The sequence below is a fragment of the Salvia hispanica genome, chromosome 5 (assembly GCF_029641045.1).
Source record: "Salvia hispanica isolate PSC_SH4W2 chromosome 5, Shi_PSC_v1, whole genome shotgun sequence".
In the NCBI taxonomy this organism is placed as follows: Eukaryota; Viridiplantae; Streptophyta; class Magnoliopsida; order Lamiales; family Lamiaceae; genus Salvia; species Salvia hispanica.
In genome coordinates, this window is record NC_142696.1 from 47,840,355 (window position 1) to 47,862,416 (window position 22,062).

The 22,062-nt window shown below is 38.1% G+C and overlaps 3 protein-coding genes and 1 non-coding gene across 5 annotated transcripts; 3 read left to right on the forward strand and 1 right to left on the reverse strand.

The window, feature by feature from the left end:
* Positions 1 to 1,031: 1,031 nt before the first annotated feature.
* Positions 1,032 to 5,624, forward strand: LOC125187335 (protein TPX2-like). Its single transcript, XM_048083902.2, has 20 exons — positions 1,032 to 1,330; positions 1,696 to 1,775; positions 1,871 to 1,941; positions 2,022 to 2,102; positions 2,195 to 2,256; positions 2,340 to 2,505; positions 2,589 to 2,682; positions 2,756 to 2,872; positions 2,969 to 3,259; positions 3,348 to 3,410; positions 3,499 to 3,576; positions 3,680 to 3,838; positions 3,938 to 4,069; positions 4,149 to 4,229; positions 4,313 to 4,432; positions 4,518 to 4,684; positions 4,782 to 4,890; positions 4,989 to 5,048; positions 5,149 to 5,243; positions 5,326 to 5,624. The coding sequence occupies exons 1-20, from the start codon at positions 1,174 to 1,176 to the stop codon at positions 5,444 to 5,446; spliced, it is 2,304 nt and encodes a 767-aa protein (XP_047939859.1). The 5' UTR covers positions 1,032 to 1,173; the 3' UTR covers positions 5,447 to 5,624.
* Positions 5,625 to 7,704: 2,080 nt separating this feature from the next.
* Positions 7,705 to 7,926, forward strand: LOC125191462 (small nucleolar RNA U3). The gene has a single exon (XR_007171144.1). It is a non-coding gene; the product is annotated as a small nucleolar RNA U3 (small nucleolar RNA).
* Positions 7,927 to 8,675: 749 nt separating this feature from the next.
* On the forward strand, positions 8,676 to 10,464 carry LOC125190637 (squamosa promoter-binding-like protein 4). The gene is made up of 2 exons (XM_048087988.2): positions 8,676 to 9,043; positions 9,955 to 10,464. The coding sequence occupies exons 1-2, from the start codon at positions 8,766 to 8,768 to the stop codon at positions 10,202 to 10,204; spliced, it is 528 nt and encodes a 175-aa protein (XP_047943945.1). The 5' UTR covers positions 8,676 to 8,765; the 3' UTR covers positions 10,205 to 10,464.
* A 494-nt stretch (positions 10,465 to 10,958) lies between these two features.
* LOC125190735 (UPF0481 protein At3g47200-like) lies at positions 10,959 to 13,632 on the reverse strand. 2 transcript variants are annotated; one of them, XM_048088115.2, is made up of 4 exons: positions 13,532 to 13,632; positions 13,381 to 13,439; positions 11,410 to 12,817; positions 10,959 to 11,269 (listed from the first exon to the last, which is right to left on the reverse strand). In XM_048088115.2, exons 3-4 carry the CDS (start codon positions 12,793 to 12,795, stop codon positions 11,261 to 11,263), a joined length of 1,395 nt encoding a protein of 464 aa, XP_047944072.1. In that variant the 5' UTR covers positions 12,796 to 12,817; positions 13,381 to 13,439; positions 13,532 to 13,632; the 3' UTR covers positions 10,959 to 11,260. The 2 variants fall into 2 exon arrangements, with proteins under 2 accessions (XP_047944072.1, XP_088914761.1); XM_089058635.1 differs by lacking the exon at positions 10,959 to 11,269 and having other exon boundaries at positions 11,404 to 12,817.
* Positions 13,633 to 22,062: the final 8,430 nt, after the last annotated feature.

The window sequence follows — 22,062 nt, forward strand, 5'->3', positions numbered from 1 at the left end:
AAAGTTAGTACAATAATCTTTTTAGCTAGGCCTTTTTAAGAATTTCTATTTTGAGGACTATTATCTAGGCCCGGTTCAGGCCTGACCCAAGTAAGCCCATTAACGTTTACATCCTATTTTTAATTTAATTTTAAAATTGTTTAAACCTTAATATTTACAAACAAATATATTTTCTTCTTGTCCCTTCTTCCAATTTAATTTATTCAAATAGTTGCAATAAGACATTCATACCTTTTAGAAAATAGTATTAAATTATCAAACAATTATACTCCTATATGTGAACTACAACAGAAAAAGATGAAGCTCTTTATATGCTACTTGTATAATTTATAGTACGTAACATTTAATTAAAATATTTAAAAATATATGAGAAATTCGAGAAATGCATAAAATAAATACTGTCCACTACCTTGGTCTAATCACATCTACTTACCAAATGGATTAGATTAGATTAGAACTGATCCAAACTTTTTATGGAAAATTAAGCTTGAATTTCTTCAGTAATGAGCTAGATTGGATTGACCTGGCCCATTAAAAATAAAACAGATGTGATTAAAGTTACCTTAAAATTTTTTCCTGATTAAGGGAAAAAATGCACACTAAACTGCAAAATTATCCGAGATTTAGGAGTAAAAATATTACCTAAACAGTTTCATTTTTAATTACATTTAATCAAAAAAAATTTATCATACGTCATATACCATCCAACTCACTGCTCTAAAATGGAATCCACTTAAAAATAATTAAATAATAATAAATAAAATTTAAATAAAATAAATCACAATAATTTTACATGAATTTGATTTGTAATTTTATCGTAGGAGTATATTTTTACTCACAATAATAATTTCAGGTAAACAAATCATTCATTCATACACCATTTAGTCTGAAATGATTCAAAATACATTGAAAATACACCATAATTAAACGTTTAATTTTAGAATTAATTTTGTTTCCATGAAAACGGTCACCACCTCCATATTCCCCCTTTTTCAAAATTTCGACCGTTACACAAAATTCGACCGTTAATATCCTTCCCTCTTCTCTCTCTCTAAACAACGCAACGCAGCGCCATTTTCTTCGTCACCGATCGTATATACAGCGCCACATTTCTCTCTCTTCCTGCGAATTGCCGGGGCAGGTGGTTAATCGATCGATTATTCCCGATTGAACATGGCAGCGGTGGAGGAGTCGAGCAATCTGTTCGTGGTCGACGAGGCGTATGAGTTCTCGGCGCCGCGATTTCATGATTTCATGGCGGAGGAGACTGTTGAGGAGCTTCGCAGGGCGGAGCTGTGGTTCGAGAGCGCCCTCGCTTACGCCCCTTCTCGTGCGTCCGATTTCCCCTCTTTTTGCTTAATTGGATGCTAATTTTTGTTTTCCCCCAAATTTCACAGAGAATATCTCGAATTGTATGCTGATTACAGTTTTCACGATTTATTAGAGCTCGTTGCATTATTTTTTATGAGAATTGGGCGTTTCTGGAGTTCTAGGGTTTGCATTCTGTGATTTCTCAATTGGAGAGAGGGGGAGAGATTAGGGTTTTTTGAAATAATCATTTTATCTTTTGAATTTCTTGAATCAATTGGTGTTTTGGTGTTTTGCAATGTCCTTCAGTGGCTTGGCGATTAGTGTTTCTGGAAATTTGTGAATGTGAGTGAGGATTCATATATAGCATTATTTTTGGATTTGCAGCGTTTATGCCTAGAATCAGATCTACCAGAACTGTTCAACAGATTCTTTGCAATTTCAATGAGGATGAGCAAATTCAGAAGGTGGAATTTCTTTTTATCATGTCTGTGGCTTCCTTATCTTATCAATGTGATGATGGATGTATGTGATAGATGTAAAATGTCTCTACTTGTTTCAGCCACCGAAATCATCTGAAAATGCATCGAATTCTGCTCAAGAACCAGCTCCAAAATCACTGAACCAGACACTGTTAGTAACATTTAATTACTGTGTCTTGTTGCTGTTATATCTCTTCGGAGGAAGAGACTCAATTTTTTCCTACATTACAGAGATAAAGTGAAGGTGATTTCAGCTGAAACAACGGAGAAGACACCTGATACAGAAAGCTCATGCTCTCAGGAAAAGCAGAAGTAGGTTCATTTCTTGCTCACCTGTTCTTCTAATGTTGGTAGCCTCTTACATAGTCTAACGAGCAATGAAATTTCCGGTTCCGATTTCTCAGCATTGCTAAAGGCAGCGGCCCGGTATCCTCCTCCTCTGTCCCTAAAGAAGTTGCTGGACAAGGTTAGTCTCCTTTTTTTCCCATGAGTTACCAATGTGGCCTTTTTTCTTGCATCACATATGAAACGAGTCGTTGGTGGTATTAGGACCGGAGATTTACTGCACTCCAGCACCACAAAAGCAGAGGGATGATAGGAAGCTTCAGACAGCAAAAAAGATTGCTAGTATGCTGAAAAATCCTTCTGCGGTCAATTCAAAGAAACAGTTGCCAAAATCACAAGCCAAGAGTGCTAAACCTGCTAGTGTTAGGAGGTGTGAATTGTTTCTTTTAGTAGCTTTTTTTTCACTAGTTAATCATCTATCACCATGAACTAAGAAATGGTAATTTCGTTCAGGGACGGTAATAAGAACATTGTTGGAACTCCCAGCTTTGCCCATGAAAACCCTGCCATAAAGAAGCAAAAGCTGGATGGAGGAAAATCTCGACAGGTAGATATAGTGCTTATACCGGAGTTTCTTCATGGTTTTCAAATTTTCACATTTTTAACATATGGTTTTTCAGATTCTTGGAGTTAACAAACCTTCAAACCTTTCTCACAAAACAAGAACTGGAATTGTTAGCAGCAGCACCTCCACCTTCTGCCCTGCAACTGCTAAAACTTGTAAAGAAGATAGAAAGGTATGGTGCCTGTCTACATTAATTCAAGTGTATTACTTTGTTCTTCACATCGAATGTCGTTATTGGGATGCTGATTTAATCATATTCTTCGTGTAGATGTATGTCCGAGAACCAGTAGCACCATTTGTTTCTATGGCGGAAATGATGAAGAAATTCCAATCAGGGACGAGAGAGATGCCTTCGATGCGTAGCAGCTGCTCTCTTTCTCAGAGCGATGCTGCTGGAGCAACGCAGAGGAGGCATAAGCTTGTGCTCACAAGGCCTAAAACACCTGAATTTGAAACATCTCAGCGCGTGCGTTCTGTTAAAATCAAAAGCTCAGCAGAAATCGAGGAAGAGATGATGGCTAAGCTTCCCAAGTTCAAGGCTCGTCCACTAAACAAAAAGGTAGAAAAATCATCAATTTTAACAGAAAATCTTTGAAACAAATTTTAGACGTGAGTGTTCATCCTTCCTAATCTGTTTTATCTTGTAGATCTTTGAGGCTGCAACTTTACCGCCATTGCCAAGAAGCACACCACAGCTTCCGGAGTTCAAGGTAGATTAATGTCTCTTATCAGTGCAAGTCCGAAAAAGTGGAATATTATTCAAGCATAGTATATGAAACAATGTCTTTATTTTAACAGGAATTCCGTCTAGAAACAATGTCAAGGGCCACTCAGAATGCAGAAACATCCTCTGTGGCTTCGGTTGAACCAACAGAGGTATAGAAACTCAGTTCATGCTCTCAGACGTTTAGCTAATTCGTTGACTTGTTTCCACAAGGCATTGAAACTCAGCATACATGCACCCTTGTTTTTTATGCAGAGTCATCTATGGAAACCACGTCACCTTACTGCCCCGAGGTCACCTGCTCTTCAAACATCTCTCCGAGCACGTCCTCCCAAGATCAAGAGTTCCGAGGAGTTGGAGAAAGAGGAGCTTGAAAATATTTCACATTTCAAGGCTAGACCATTGAATAGAAAGGTAAATTCATGACCTTCTGGTGAAATTTTTCTGTTAGAATGTTGTCTTTTTTTGCTTAACCACCGTTATTTAATAAATTTTCGATTTTCGATTGTTCAGATATTTGAAAGCAAAGGGGAGATGGGAATGTTCTGCAACATGAAGAAGCAAGTTACCATTCCTCAGGAATTTAATTTTGCCATAGATAAAAGGATCCCTCCACCAACTTCTGTGGTTGATCTCTTCGACAAGGTAGGAGCAGAACATGTTTTCCGAAGTCTCTTTTGTTAGTTATGTAGCTAAATACTGAATCCTTTTCTACTCCTTTCAGCTTTCAATATGTTCAGAATCTCAACGTGAGAAGCCTCTCACTAGAAACACTACACCAAACCCATTCCATCTCCACACAGAGGTATGAAACAACTTCTCCGTATAAATATGAATTCACCGGTATTTTTTCCTACTTCGACTCATGTTTTTCCTTCGTTCGATCAGGAAAGAGGGGCAGAGAAAGAGCGAAGGATAGCTGCAGAACTCATGCAGAAACAGTTAGAAGAGGAGAGGGCTAGGATACCTAGAGCTCATCCGTATCCTTACACAACTGATTTTCCTGTGGTATGAATCTACATATCCTTACACAACCCTAAACCGTTATCTTTACTTCGTTGATGATCTTGACATGTAATTTTCTCTGTTGCAGATTCCGCCAAAGCCAGAGGCAAAGCCATGTACGAAACCAGAGCCATTCGAATTGGAAAGTTTGGTGAGGCATGAACAGGAGATGCAGAGAGAAATGGAGGAAAGGATGAGGATGGAAATGGAAGAAGCTGAGAGGAGAAGATTCAAAGCCCATCCTATCTTGAAAGAGTACGAATTAAACGAAAAATAATTTCAATCATTAACATCTTTCTGTTTCCCTGTTATCATGGCTCTAACTGATTATGTCGAATCTGTCAACTATCAGGGACCCGATTCCACTCCCGGAGAAGGAGCGAAAGCCCCTCACAGAGGTTCAAGGATTCAATCTACACCTCGTGAACAGGGCTGTTGAGAGAGCAGAATTTGATAAAAAGGTCACTTTCCTTTCCTTTTCCCTCTTCAATAAGCACAAAGTTCCTTGTCAACAGTTGTGTTTTTACCATTCTTACCAAGAGTTGTGTTTTTTTACCAGATTAAGGAGACAGAAATGGTCTACAAGAGATACAGAGAGGAGACAGAAGCTGCAAGGATGGTGAGCAACATTCATTTTAATAGAGTCCATTCAAGTTCAACCTTATGTCATTCGATAATTATTTAGAATCAAAATTTTAATTCATCATAAAAACACACAGATGGAGGAGGAGAAGGCCTTGAAACAGTTGAGGAGGACTATGGTTCCTCATGCAAGACCAGTACCTAAATTCAACCACCCTTTCTTACCACAGAAGTATGCATCTCTTCAGACATCAATTATTTTTGTTTCCTACTTTGCTCTGTTTCTAATATCATATTTACCGAATAAACAACAGGTCTACTAAAGACACCACAAAACCCAAGTCTCCAAAACTGCGTGTGGATTATAGGAAGGAGAAACGAAGGATGGTCCCCTCTGGCAAAGCTTCGGGTGCAGCAGCATGCTTTATGAGGTGACCGGTGATTGGTTGTGCAGTTTAAGTCACCTTGAACTATAACCATTATTATTTATTAGGATCGTGGGACGTTGGTTGCTCCAGTCCTACAATCCTGTATTAATTTGTACAAGAGTGATGCTATTGTAATACAATACAAATACTTCATCTGATCTATTATAGAAATCAAATTGCAAGAAGCCAATTATTTCTCTATATCTATTTTAATCGAATGGCTCGATTTGCTATCTTGTTTGATCGACTATTAGTATGGTCGTCGAGGGAAGCCTCATCTCACCGGTCTGGCTTCAATCATCTTGCAAACAGGAAAAATTATGCAGTTATGTTAATAAAATGAATCAATCCCTCGTTGACTTTACAATATCACTATCTCCAGCCATTACCATGTTGATGTTGTTCCTTCTCCAACAACTTGTATCTTTGACAGATTCTTGCACAGTTCCAGCTTCCAGTGGATACTTTTACCTCTCGGGTACGAAATGGGTACAAGCATATCCTTCCTCCACCTTTCCACTCAAGAGTTCTTACGTGTTTCCACGCCTCGAAAAGTGGACAAATTCCTTTTCTTAAGTCTTTAGAACGCAAACAAGATTCGTCTTAGTTTTTGGTTCAGTTTATGCATGGCGAACGGGGGCAAAAAGATTGAAAGGTTATGAATTCTGTTAAAAAAATTATTAGGGCTGATAAAATCCAACTTAATAAGTATAGAGACTGAAATTCATGAAAATGTAAATACCAAAACACATAAATATAAATAGCTAAAAACATAAAACTCGTGAAAATGTAAACAACTGAATTCACTATCTCTTATTCCCATATTAATATCTTAATTCGTGACCAATTATTCCCATATTTTATGGAGCTCACCATAAGTTCATGATTTTAACATAGAAACATTATTAATTATTGGACACTCACCACAAATAAATATAACACGTGAATCTTTAAAATATTCACAAGCTACACAACAAAAAGACATTGATGATTCTAACTTCATCGATAAATGCACCCTAATGATCACATCCATCCAACCAAGAAATCGAAAGAGAGAAGAAGTAAACAAACAATCACTATGTGCAGCGTGACGATAGTGTAATTTAATTGGCAAGACGTTTCTCATCCAATCAATTATAAGTTGGGGTTTGAATCATCGTAGTCATAAAGAAGTAACAAATCCAGTAAATGAAAGTCGTGGAGTCAAAACTCGCCGGATAAAGAAGGTTGTCCGAGTTTGTCTCATGTTGGCATGTTAGTATCTCTTCGCCATCATAAGTCAAAGACCGATTAATGGAGTTTTTAGCCATACTCATAAAATGTGGTGGGATCAGTCAACCCCGCCCGATTTATTGGTCGGCCACTAGTTAAACGATAAATAAAGAACCATTATTGATGATTAAAAAAAAACACCATGTGTAGCATTGAATAGTTGTACCCTCAAAAAGTACACATCTTGGACCCAATGAGATTAATTCTTAACATAACAAGGTACAACCAAGACCCTGAAAAATTGGTTGGCCTCATCTGCCCATGCAGTGTGCTATGCTATCCCCCTTCCCCACCACCACTAGTGCATGCATGAGAGGGTTGTACCTTTGAAAGGACAGAAACCACATGTAAATCACTACATTCGAAACATAGTGAAATCGACCACGTTTCGATCTTTGATTGAACAAAGGAGATCTAGCCAATGGGATAATAGGAAATGCATTTATGAAATCAATGAATTTCACACAAAATCACAAACCCTAACTTCAATTTTTGTGCAAGCCAACGTTTTGCCCTTTATTTGAACTGTGGAGGGCCCCACCCCCACTCACGAGAACTTTGATCCCTCTTTTGTTTTTGTTACTTTAATTTTTTTTTTCTTTTTTTTGTGAGAATTTAATTCGTGGATGAGTGTTGATGAGACATGCACCCTTGTTAGGGTTCTCTCTCTAGATCTATTTCTGTCTCAAGATTGTTATGCTTGATGATGATAAAATGTTATGTATTGAAATATAGTGTTGTAGATTAATAAAGAAAGTCATATTGACATATTGTTGAGATATAGAATTTGGGAAAATATTAAATCAAAGTGTGGAGCATAGAATGTGGCTTTGTATTGCTTAATGGTTCTTGTTTCTTCATCTTTTACATCAGCTATTTATAGGATTGATTCCTATTATAAATGAGGAATAAAAATGAAATGCAATCATTCTACTTTAATCTTAGATCTTTAACTTGGTATTTACAGCTGAAGTTACCTTCTTGATTCTATTTGCGACCTTACTTGAACATGATTTGTTTTATAGGCTCGTATAACTGTACCTTTGATTTCTAAGGAGATAGGAAACCATGTCTGGTGGATGAATCGTGGCTACCTTGCCAGGGTGTGATTAACAACGCCTATGTCAGATTTCTATCTGGCCTTGGTGTGGTAGACGATTATTCATGGTCTGACTTTGGTCCAACTTAGATGGCTAGACAACTATCTGGCAGACTTTAAATTATACCACCTTGATTCTATACCTTGATTCTATTCTCGATTGCTCTTGGTTCTGGTCTCCATTTCAACACTCTCATTTAAGTTAAATATCGTACTTATTCATATATAACTTACAATGACCTTCAATTTGTTTCTTATTTCTTGTCTTCTTTCCAACAAATATCTCCTCGTCTGAAGTGCAAAAAAATGAGAAATCGGCGGAACTTCCAGTTTCAGTTAAACATGAAGGCAAACCATAATCAGCCCAAATAAACCGGGATCACAATTACAGTTGAATCGTTTGCACCTGGTTCCGGTTCCAATCCGGAATCGGCTGAAAACCACCGGTTCCCTTAAAATCGTTCAAGGATACTCGTGACACATCTATGCGCTTATATGAACATTATCCATCATTTTATGTACTAGTACTCTACAATACTTACTAGTACTATCATTGAGTCTAGTATCGATACTCAAGAATAGTATATATGTATACATACATGTGATTTATCAATTTATAACCAATAAGAAAAAGCATGACAACGCCATGGACGATTGTAATCCCACGTCCATTTCTTTGATGTGATCTTTGTACTCACTCACTATGTAGCTTCCCCACATACACAAGAATAGAGATTGATACCTTGTTCTTGACATTCCACTTCACACACACACACACACACATAACTATAGAAATTTAATTTTTTTTTTTAAAGAAAAAACATTGTGGTCCTCAAGCATCTCCACCTTTCCTCTCAAAATTCCCATAACCCCACCACCCAATATATCTCCTCATTTGATCAATACTACTACTATCAATCACTACTATATATATATATATGTATATTTATTCATCATGAACATCATGAATGAGAGCAAAATGATGAAGAGAGACGGTGGCGACTCCGACGATGATGAGCTGGCGCCCGACGAGGAGAAGCGGAAGAGGGTCGCCGGCGCCAAGAAAGGCGGCGGCGACGCCTCCATGAAGAGCTGCCAGGCTGAGAAGTGCTCCGCTAATCTCGCCACCGCCAAGGTGTACCACCGCCGCCATAAGGTCTGCGAGCACCACGCCAAGGCGCAGGTCGCCGTCGTCGCCGGAATCCGCCAGCGCTTCTGCCAGCAATGCAGCAGGTTTTCTTCTCTTCTTGGATTTAATATTTTTGAAATTTATTTTTAAAATTTATACTAATATACAATACTAAATTTATTTGTTGTCACACTTTTCTTTTGAGCACCAAAAATAAAAATAAAAATGTACTGAGTATAAGATATGAAAGGATTAATTTTTGCTAAAATAAAAAATGTGTCACTAAACTTAATATATGGAGTAATATTTTACTTAGAATTATTGATTAATATATTTTGTACAAATAATTGGATAAGGTTTGAGTAGTATGATTGGTTTCTAACTATACTATATCAACTTTTAAATAAAATGGTTATTAATGTTTTTACTGAGGCAGATCATCCCAAAATGGTAAATTATTTATCAGGATATTATGACAAACACATGGGAACAAAAATTGTCTCAAACTTGAAAGTTGAAACGAAATGCAATAGGACTAATTGGTCACATGTACTATTGCAACATTTCACCAATTTTTATTAATTAAGATTATAGTATAAATTTAGTTGGTCTGTCTTAGTAACAAATTGTTGTCCATTCACGATATTTTTTAATTTTTTTTTTGTGTGTTTTTAGGTATATTTAATGAGAAAAATTGAGTGCACGTAACATTTAACAAGACTACCTAATGTTTTAACTTTAATCGATTGATGATTATATCCCCCATAAAGTTAACAATTTGAATTTCTTACTAGTTGAAATAGCAAACATGGTCACTTTTACCCCCCGTGACATTCTTCGGTGTGAAAAATTGTTATTTATTGTCTTTTAGTTCGTTAACAAAAAATTGGCACTTAAATACTAATAGTAATACCTTTAACCGGAGACTTATTATTCTCTTGCAATACTTCAATGACTTTTTATTAAAACTCATGTTACTTATTGGTGTTTGTTCTTTATTCAATTTACGGTGCAGGTTCCACGAGCTCTCGGAATTTGATGACGCGAAGAGGAGCTGCCGGAGGAGGTTGGCCGGCCACAACGAGAGGAGGAGGAAGAATCCGGGCGAGGGTTCACAGGCAGAAGGGTCCACTAGCGGCCGGATCAAGGGCAGCGGAAGCACGACGACGGTGAAGGAGTTGGTGTGTGGGCAAGTGGATGATAGGGGAAGGATTCAAATGAGTGTCCAAGAAAATTCAACCTACAAACATTTCCATGTCCGATAAATTCACCTAGCTCCCTCTCTTCTGTCAATAATCTAATTATAAGAATTATTGAGCTGATCTCGAGCTTAATTATTTTATAATCAATAAACGAGGATAATGAATAAAGTACGGGATGTGTGTTGCTCATTTACTTATGTTTTTTATCTGCTACTTGTATTTTGTCGTTTTTGATAGGCCGTTTTGTCTCTGTTTATTTTTTGATTTCTTTTGTATTTATTGTCGTTGATTATATTATGAACTGCTTGTCGGTTGCTAGCCAATTTTTTGCTACGAGCATTATCGATTTTACTCACAATTTCAAATCGAATTTACAGTCCTAATAAATAATGGATCGACTCACCATTTTGAATCAAAACATGAATGTGAGCAACTTGGATGAAATTTGGGCTTGGGCTTGGGATCGGGCTCGGGCCATAGGGATTGATGAAGTTAAGTTGTTGGGCTTTTTTTTTAGACATAATGTTAGACTAAAAACACAATACAATCTAATTATACCTACTTTATTCTTTCCTTTACTTTACTCTCTCTCATCTCTCTTACTTTATTCTTTCATCTACTTTATTTAACTCACTAAATACAACTTTCTCAAATTTTATGTCGAAAAGAAACGTCTCAAGTAACGTGGGACAGATAGATTACTATTTAATTACAACAACTAATGTAAAATTGCCTATCAGCATAAGTAAGACCTAATATATAGTATTAATCAATCACCCAATCAGACACGATGGTCTTTCCTACGCACATATGTTGATATGCAAACATATCAACAATAAACAAATTCAACCTTAAAATCAAACAATATACAAATCATAATTATCATTCAATAAACAACAACACTAGACCATAAAATCCAAAACAGAGAGATGTGCGAAAGTATTTAACAAGTTGCAGCTGAATGATAAACATCTAACGATTATAATTTTTGAAAAAAAGTTTCCCAAAAGGTTTGAATGTGGCTTTTGAGGCAGCAGCGGTGGCGATGGACTGCATTCTTCGGTTCGATCATTGGCCATGGTAGAAGAAGATTGCAACAGGGCGGGGAAGTTGACGAAATCATGCAACCTAAACAAGTTTTCCATCAGATAAAAAGCATCAATATCACTATGGTTTATAGTGCAATTCACCATCAAGAACTGGATAGCAATTAATGTACACAATATACAAACATGATACAATCATAATTGAAAAGTGCGAAACTATACCTGGAGAATTGAACAGACTGCTTGTATTAATGTAAGAACGAGCAACAAAAATCCAGCAACAATAGATAAGGTGGACCAAGGATTGCTGAAATAATCGCGTCCCAGAATCCATTTCCATTCGTTCCATTTGTAACTCATGACTCTCAGTATAATTCTCCATCTATACAAACTGCCTTTCCCGGGGTTCAACAAACTCCTCCTGTAATACTTCAACTCCATAAATAGGCCATAAAAATAGAAATCATATACTCCTTCAGTCAGTATTCCTCGAGTCAGATTATTAAAAAGGGCTGCAACTTGTCTACTTGAACCAAATCTATTCTCGATGATGCCAACCTCAACAAGTATATCAACATCACCCGGAGTGCGTATTAACGTCTCCAGGAGCATCACATAACTTGTAAATTTCTTGGAAAAGTACCCGTAACGGCCCAAGTGTTCAAAGGCTATTAGATTCTTGAAGAATGGCTCAGTCAATGCATCTATTGTCAATTCGGGGATGGTCAACACACCATCCTCATAACTAAAAGAAATTTCATGTAACCAATTTGATTCACTGCTACGAAGAACAACTCCAGCTTTGACAAGCTCTGTCGCATTTTGACAGAAGTCAGTGCTCTCTACTTGCCTTCTCGGTCGCTTATCAAAAGAACTCACATATCCCTCTGGTGGATCATGGAGAAACAGAAGGAACTCAACAAAATGTCTAGCCTTACTATGATGTGCTGCCAATGGTACCTTGCTTGTAAAACCAATGATCTTGAAGAATTTCTGAGCAAGATCATAGATGGTGACCATGACCATTTCACTTTCATTTAAGGATGAAAGATCCACAAAACTCAAAAGGCCCTCCATTATTCTTATAGGCATCTGATTCTCTAGCAACAACATATCATGCATCAAGTCCTGCATGACCCAGTGAGTGTCAAATATCGTCTCGTTCTCATCCCTCAACTGAATGAAATAGACATCCAGCAAAAGTGCAACAATGAATATTCCATCCAACATAATCACTTCAGCAAGTCGATTAGGAGAAAGAGTAATTGTACCCTCATAACACCCACGGACGAAACTTTCCTCCTTTGCTGCAAATTCGGCTATGGTATGTAGGTCAACCTTAGATCTAGTCAAGAAATTATGCATGAATCTCAGTTTGAATGGCTCCATGTCTTGAAGTTGCCATCGACCATGATGTAATGGACCAATTGACACCAATCGAGGAGTATAGGCTCCCTCATTTGCTTTCCGCAGTTTCTGAGGAACTTCATAGATAGATGCTGCATAGGAAAATGAAGGATCTTCGGACAACTTATCAAATTTTTTACCAAATGAAGATACTAATATCTCTATTTGGACAGTTTGTGATCCTTCATTCACAGATTCCATCTCCTGGTTATGCTATTGCTACCTGTCAGAATTTGTTGAGAGTTGAGACTACAATCAAATACTCCCTCCGTCCCAGTTTTGGAGTCACATTTTGCCATAAAAGTTCGTCCCAGTTTAAAAGTCACATTTAGAATTTTCCATATTTGGTCATACAATTTTGCCCATTGTTCATCAAAATTACATCAAAATGCCATTATCTACATTAAAATAATCCAAAACAAAAATAAAAAACCAAAAAGTCAAAAAAGGACTCACTTTCAACCAACTCACTTCATTTATTACACACTCCACCAATTCCTTAAAACCCGTGCCATAACTATATGTGACTCCAAATGTGAGACGAAGGGAGTGCATACACATTCAGCTTCAAAATTAAGTATCTTTAACAAACACACAAACTCTGTTATTACATCTTTAAGCATTACAACAAAATCTGGTTTCTACATTCCTAGAAACAAAAGTTCACCTTCAAGCAATTCATAAATTCAAAAGGTAAAAAGTTGAGCAACAGATCTTATAATCACCAATGGAATTACAAAATTAATCGCATGATCCAAGTAAATTAAGTCAATCAGTAGGGCTCACCTCAGAAACAGGATCCAATCCAAGTAGTTGGTCAACTGTGGTCGTGTTCCCGCCTTTGCCTATAGATAAACATAAGATCAGGCGAATCAAATTTTGGTAATTAATCTCCATGAACCAGTGATGAATTGCATTGACAAGGAAAAAAACAAACCACTGCTTTTCTTCGGCTGCCGCGAACTGCGGAAGTTGCATATGATCCAGTACTGTTTGTTACACTCACTACACCTCATAACTATTTTTTAAATTGATGGATTGGGGGTATTGTCTTGGGTCTTTTTTTATTTCTTTTTAGAAGTATGCCCTTATGATCCGGTTTTGACTAGGTTCAATTTTAAGAAATGTGTTGAATCAAAGGGTCGGGAGAATCGGTAATTCTTATTCGATGATGTAGAATGAATAGTTTACATGATTATATAAGCTATACAATATCTACGTATGGTAAACCTAAATTACAATAATTACTCTACTATTTTAGGCATAATATACTACCATATCAAATCCCTGATTCTATGGAATATCTTCTAACACTCCCCTCAAGCTATGTAACGGGATTGCCGATACTTAGCTTGCACAGTACTTCTCGAAACGACTTCGAATTCACAGCCTTTGTCAATATGTCAGCTAGTTGATCTTCAGACTTGACATAAGGCAACTCCACCACCTTTGCTTCAATATTCTCCTTTATGAAGTGTCAATCTACCTCACATGTTTTGTTCTATCATGCTGAACCGGATTCTCTGAAATACTAATGGCTGCCTTGTTGTCACAAAAAAGTCTACACGGATGAGTCGTCCGAAGGCCTAGTTCTGCCATCACTCTTCTTAGCCACAGTATCTATGTCAGTCCACTCTTAATTCCTCTGAATTCTGCTTCGGCACTGGAGAGTGCTACTACCTTCTGTTTCTTGCTTCTCCATGTCACAAGATTACCTCCTACAAAAGTGAAGTATCATGTGGTTGACTTTCTGTCATTTGGGTTACCTGCCCAGTCAGCATCTGTGAAACCATGTATCTCCAAATGTCCGTGCTTCTCGAACATGAGTCCATATTCCGCGGTCCCTTTCAAGTATCGAACGATCCTTAGAACTGCTTCCCAATGCTCCTCCTGCGGTGCATGCATAAATTGACTCACCACACCAACCGAGTAAGCAATGTCTGGTCTTGTGTGAGATAGATAGATCAATTTTCCAACGAGCCGCTAGTACCGGCCTCTGTCTGTCTGTTTAGCACCTTCCTTCATTTGTAGTCCATGGTTTTGGACCATCGGATTATCTACTGGTTTACAATCAAACATCCTAATCTCTGCCAATAGGTCTAGTATATACTTCCTTTGGTTTATGAAGATTCCCTTTTTTGACCTTAGTACCTCTATTCCCAAGAAGTATTTGAGTAGCCCCAAGTCTTTCATCTCGAACTCTTGGAAAAGATTTTTTCTCAATTCGGCTATTTCTTCCTCATCATCTCCCGTAATGATCATATCGTCGACATAGATAATCAAACATGTGATCTTGCCATCCTTTTTCTTAATGAACATGGTGTGGTCTGAATTGCTCTGTTCGTATTCATACTTCTTCATCACTTCAGTAAATCTTCCAAACCATGCTCTCGGAGATTATTTCAGCCCATACAGTGTCTTCTAAAGTCGGCAGACTTCTCCTGCTCCAAACTCGTCAGTGAACCCGGGTGAGGGTTCCATGTACACTGGTTTCGGTAACTCTCCATGTAAGAATGCATCAGTGACATCGAACTGGTGTAGTGGAGAAATCCTTGTTCGCCGCGATTGAAAATAAGACTCTCACGGTGTTAATTTTAGCCACGGGCGAGAATGTCTCGGCATAGTCAACTCCATACGTCTGAGTGTATCCTTTTGCCATCAGTCGGGCTTTATACCGTTCAACTGTACCATCCGGCCTTCTTTTAATCGTAAATACCCATCTGCACCCAACAGTCTTCACTCCTTCGGGTAATCTGCCTTTCACCCATGTATTATTTTTCATAAGTGCCTTCATTTCAGTAAGCATGGCTTCTCTCCATTTCTTATGCTTCATTGCCTCTTCGGCTGACCTCGGGATTTCCTCTTTCTCGTACAGTGTAGCCTCAAATGCTCGTGTCATCTTCATTAGATTCCCTTGCACAAAATTCGCTACTCCATAGCGACTTTTCTTGCCAATCTTCTCTGGGGAGTATCTTTTCGGAGGAACGCCCCTTGTAGTTTGGTGAGGAAGTATGTACCTCCCAGTATCTCCATCAATAGTGTTATCTTCTTCAATAGGTTCTGCATCAGGGTCAGTGGTAACCGAATTCTCAACCAGACTCGGTCCAGGAATTACCTCGGATATCGTCGGAGGAGGATCCAGTGGAGTTGGATGAGATGACTCTGGTGGTGAGACTTGCTCGGCGGCAGTGACCACCACTGGTTCTGTTAGATCCTCAATCGAGGAGCTTGACACTGGCACAACCCAACTTAGATAGTCCATAGTACTACCTGGATTACTCTCCCCCTAACTATTAAGGTGGGTATGGTAGAAAAATTCGGTTTCCAAAAAGTTACAGTTCATGGTGGTAGTAATTTTCTTAGTGTGAGGGTCAAAGCAACGATACCCCTTCTGGTTTACCCCGTACCCCACAAAAACACATTTAGTTGCGCAGGGAGAAAGTTTGGTCCTCTCATGTTTAGGGATGTGAATGTAGACGGTACAACCAAAAACTCTGGGTTGGAGGTTCAAATGTTCAGGAATGTTGGCTTGTTTGGATAGGATGTCAAGAAGGGTTTTCATGTTAAGAGTTTTGGTGGGTAGGCGATTGGTGAGGTAAATGGTTGTGGCGACTGCTTCTGGCCAAAAATATTTTGGGACTTTTGATCCAATAATGATGGCTCGGGTCATTTCTAAAATGGTTCTATTTTTCCTCTCAGCTACCCCATTCTGTTCTGGTGTATAGGCACAAGAAGTTTGATGTATTATGCTATTATCTTTACAAAACTGGTTCATAGTACTGTTAACAAATTCCCTCCCATTATCTGACCTAAGGGTTTTGATGTTGGTATGAAATTGTGTTTGGACAAGTTTAAAAAATGCAGCAAATCTATCAGATACATCAGATTTATGTTTAAAAAAATAAATCCACGTCATTCTAGTGCAATCATCAATAAAAGTCACAAAATACCGAAAACCATTCCCCCCAACAACCGGTGCGGGGCCCCATACATCAGAATGAACTAAAGAAAAGATGGATTTCATACGAGTGTTTGTCGGTTTAAAAGACTGTTTGTGGCTCTTGGCCAAAACACAAGTTTCACATGAAAAATCAGACGGAATAGAAAGGTTCGGATAAAGTAATTTAAAATACCCAGGAGAAGGGTGTCCTAGTCTTCGGTGCCAAAGCCAAGTTTCCTGTTTCGTGGATCCGTGAGCCAGCATTGCACTCCCATGTTGAGCTATCTCGTCCACGTAGTAGAGCCCTTCTTCCTCAGTGCCACGCCCAAGAATCCTCCTCGTCTGAATATCCAGCAAGATACAAAATCCGGGATGCATTAGGAGAGTACAATTCAATTCCTTAGTCACGTGACTAATAGACATTAGCCTTTGAGATAAAGTAGAGACATATAGGCAATTCGTAAGTCAGAGAGTGGGTGAAATCTGAATTGTGCCCACCCCAACAACAATAATCAATTCCCCATTGACTCCAACCCTTCGAATTTACATCAGATATATTTCTAACATGAAATGCAGCGGAAATTAAGGGTGCAAATTGATTCTTTGACACAAAATCCGGGTCAGTGTGGAATTTCTGGGAATGTTGGGGTATGCTACATATCATACCTCTGCACACTATAAAATGTAACACAAAATATATAAATTTCATGTATAAATATTTTAAAAGATACGCCTGAAATCAGCTAAATAGTTCACAAATGTTTTTGTATGTTGTTGATGTATTTGTCTTGAATGGTTAATTCGAGTTAGTTGCATTTGTTGAAAAGTAAAATGCTAAAAATAAAAGACACTAAAAACTTTATCGACTACATTGTTCTTGTTGATACATAGTACATAAAAATTTATAGGACTCTAGATATAAATGTACCTAGAAACTATATTTATTGGAACTCTACATTATAAACGTTAATTATCCTCTTTCCAACACACTTGAAACTCACATGTTCTCTTTCCAACAGCATTTGCACAGACTTGTTGCTAGTTATGCAATTTGCATGCTTGGTCACTTGGGCTTGTACTAGAAATGTTAGATGCAATTTCTTTTTAAATGGTTCTTGCCTTGTTGTGAAGATTGAGAAATAAGGACGAGATATGATTGATTGCATGATGATAATTGCTGAGATCCTTTCCGTTTGTTATTACTACTTTCTGTTAATAGCTTTGACAATATCTTCTATTAGGTTAAGGATTTGTTTTGATTTCTTTCCACTAATAGCTTTAACAATATCTTTAGGTAATAAGGATTTGTTTTGATGGCCTAACTTATTTAGAGTGTCTTCAATTGCGGACGTCCCGGTAGGAGACGTCCGATCGGACGTCCGCCGTAGTGGCAAGGAAGGGCGCCCACGCCGGTCCCCAACGCCCGTCGGATGGGCTCGCCCCTCCGCTCCACGGGCGACCAGACGTCCGCTGCTGTGGCGACACTCGGACGTCCGACTTTATAATTTTTTTTAAAAAACTCTATAAATAGGACTCGTTGAACTCAATTTCATTCACACCACTTGTGTTGACAAGTTTCTCTCTCTAAACTCTATTTTCAAGTATATCTAGAATGACGAGTAGTCGTGCGGGTGGTAGTGGCGGAGGCGCTAGTGATATTGATAGTGATAATGAATTGGATCTCGCTGTGGAAGAGGCGATTGATCGATTGCTCCAGCGGCGGCAGCAGGCGGCGGCGGCGGTGCCTAGGCCGATCCATCGCAGACGTCATGTACCCCGGGACCACATTGCTGCACATATTCGGTTGTATGAGGACTACTTTGCCCCGCAACCGCGTTTTGGGGATGTCTTATTCCGACGACGTTTTAGGATGCATCGTCCGTTGTTTATGTATATCGTGGGTGCTTTAGAGAGAAGATACGAGTTTTTCAGGATCAGGGAGGATGCGGCTGGCAAACCTGGACACACGCCTATACAGAAGTGCACTGCCGCAATCAGGCAACTGGCGTACGGAGGCCCGACCGACATGTTCGACGAGTACCTCCACATTGGCGAGTCTTCAGCTGTCGAGTGTCTGCTGAATTTTTGCGCGGGCGTTAGAGCGATATTCGGAGATCGGTATCTTCGGCGTCCGAGCCCCGAAGACTGCCAGCGGCTGATAAATATGCACGGGTCGGTGCACGGCTTCCCTAGGATGTTGGGCAGCATAGATTGTATGCATTGGGAGTGGAGGAACTGCCCCGTCGCCTGGAAGGGAATACACACTTCCGGCTTCAAAGCCAAGCATCCCACGATGATCCTTGAAGCTGTAGCTGACTACCGGCTGTGGATATGGTATGCTTATTTTGGAGCTGCCAGGTCGAACAACGATATCAACGTCCTCCAGTCGTCGCCCCTGTTCAACGATCAGTGCAATGGCGTTGGTCCCGCCATCAGTTTCGTCGCCAACGGCCACCAGCACAATATGGGATACTATTTGGCTGATGGGATATACCCAAACTGGCCCGTCTTTGTGAAGACGATCAAGCATGCGATCGGACCAAATAAGTCCTACTTTGCGAGCCGCCAGGAGGGAGCGCGCAAGCATGTTGAGCGCGCATTTGGTGTGCTCCAGAGTCGATGGGGGATGGTGAAGGGTCCGGCACGACAGTGGTATATTCCCAACATTGGCGACATCATGTACGCATGTATCATTTTGCACAACATGATTGTCGAAAGTGAAGGGGACGATGTGACTCAGTGGACCAACGAAGATGATACGGGTGCCGGTCCAAGCCACGGCGTGGCCAGCGCGAATGTGAACATGGGGGTACCTCATGGAGAGGTTGAGCGGTTGCGCGCATTTGCCAACATGCGGCAAAGAGATGCCCATATTCGACTTCAGGAGGATATCATCGAAGAGGTTTGGAATCGGAGGGGTGGACGTTGAAGTGGTTAATTTTTTTTTTATTGACTCTGTAATTTTTTTTCGAAGAATGTATGTTTTTTTTTAATGAAATATTCGCTTTTCCTTGTTCGTATTTTTGTCGAAATTTTAATTCCGTAAATTCTAATTTTAATTGTGAATTTAATTTTATTGTGGGAAGTCCTAGTGGAAGTCCTAGTGCAATGGGAAGTCCTAGTTAAAATGGGAAGTCCTAGTGATGACATGGCATGGATTTTGTGTGGGAAGTCCTAGTGGAAGTCCTAGTAGGAGGGGCGCCACCGAAGACACTCTTATACTATCATGTAAACTCCTATAAAAGGACATCCTGGAGGTTAGGAGATGCATCCAATTGGATCAAACTTGTAGGTGGTATAAATTGTAGGCAGATTCAGGGGATTGTGTTAGACCTATTCAGAGGATTGTTTTCTTTTGAGTTAATTCTAGTCCGTTGTTTTCCCTCTCTACTTGTTCTTCTGCATTCATTAGCCTTTACTCCATAACACTTGGTGCGATGAATCAACTAATATGGAGCAAAGGTACTACGACACCAATTGATATGGAGTAAAGACAGAGAACAAGTAGAGAGCGAATGATAACTTAATGAAGAACAATCCTCCAAAGAAGAAGATCACGAGACGTTACTGCAAAGTGCAATCTACATGTGCTCGGATCAGAAGATAATTAAGAAGTTGAAGCAATTACTTGTGAAACAAAGAACACCTCTATGTTCAGCTTAGAACAAAGGTACAATTAATGTTAATAATCTTCTCAATGTCTTTGTTGTATCTTCTGTGTGTATGTGTACGTGTGTGTGTATATTTTGTTGGATGATCTCTTATTATTTCTGTTATTTTAAAATACACACAGCATGTGAAAAGTTTAAAATACACCTTATATAAAAATACATTTAATGTGTGTTATGCGAATAAGGGGATTTAGTTTTAGATGCTTAGTGATAAAATAATGCTAGTAGTATTTTTTATGTAGAGTCAAAACTGTTGAGAGGTATATGAGACTCAGAATTTAGCTTTATATTAAGCCTATTAAATATGAGTACTACTTGTTTACTTTTTATTAAAATTGTTTACAATTTGTGCCAGATCATTTCCCGGGTCAAATACATGTGATGGCATGATATAAAAAAATTGTTATACAATTTGGTGGAATGTTAGTAGTTTTTGGTTAAAAAATAGGTAAAATCTGAGATTACATCTAACAAATATAAGAAATGCTTAATCTATCCTCCCTCCGTCCCACATAATTTTACACACTTTGACCCGGCACGAGTTTTAAAAAATGTAATGGAAAGTGAGTTGAAATAGTTGGTGGGATGTGAGTCTTATTTTTAAAGTATTAGTTTTATAATAAAATGTGAGTAGGAATGAGTTAGTGGAATACGAGGTCCACTACTAAAAATGGTAAAAGTGAAATGAGTAAAATTATGTGGGACGATCCAAAATGGAATACTGGGTAAAATTATGTGGGACGGAGGGAGTAATTCAGAAGTCAAGTACAATTGTACAAAGGTATGTTGCCATTTTGGTTGTACTTGAATTCGAACTTTGACCTATGTTAACTGTGAAACTAAATCTGTTAATTTAAATTATTGATCTATCAAATTTTGTTAATAGTCATAGCTTCGAATTATGTACTAGCATCACCTACAAAATCTCTAAAAGAAGTCGAATCATAATCACCAACGACTTTCCACTTTCCTTTATGCCGTGACACGTTTTTAGTGGGGTATAAAATTTAACACTTTCCAATTTTTACAGAGGAATAAGAATCTCAATAACGACCTCCAGCAATGATATAAAGAAATGACTCATCGGCTATAATATAATTTGTTATAATTTCGATTCAAAATAGAAATTAATTAATTCGTTCGTTAATCGTTGTGAATAAATATTTAATTAGCCTTAAAATGGAGTAGTAGTATGATGAATATTATGCTTTCTTTGTTCCATGAGACAATATTTATATTACTTTTAGATATATAGATTAAGGAATCTATATCTATATATATATAAAAGACGAGTTTTGGATAGATTTTAACAATCATTTTATGCTAGGGATACAAATGCAATTTTGAAAACTTATAGAATTACATTTCATTTTGATTCAATTCATTATTGTAGCAGTTACATCTAATTACTAATGGTAAAAATTACTTGAATTATCAAGTTTTGTGGAGTGGGCTAAAAATTTTGATCGGTTACACTATTTAGTTTAATAAGCATGAATAATTCAACCATGAAATCAATCAATCAATGGTTACAAATATTTAATCGTGAATTTTGAACATTCAAGCTGCAATTGTTTATTAAGAGCAATGCCATGATTAAAAACGTGTGGTGAAAAAAATTAGGATTATAATTTTAACAAACATAAATGCTAAAAGCCTTTTAAATTGGCCAAAGGTAGAACCGCGGTTACAAATGACAATGAGCATTTAACAAATTTTGTAACTTCTATTCTCTTAAATTTGTAATTTATAATATTTTAATTCTATAATTTCACATATCCTAATGTTGTGCCTATAAAAGACATAGAATTGTGGATGAATTACACATCAACGAAAGCATTATCCATTCTCTATCAA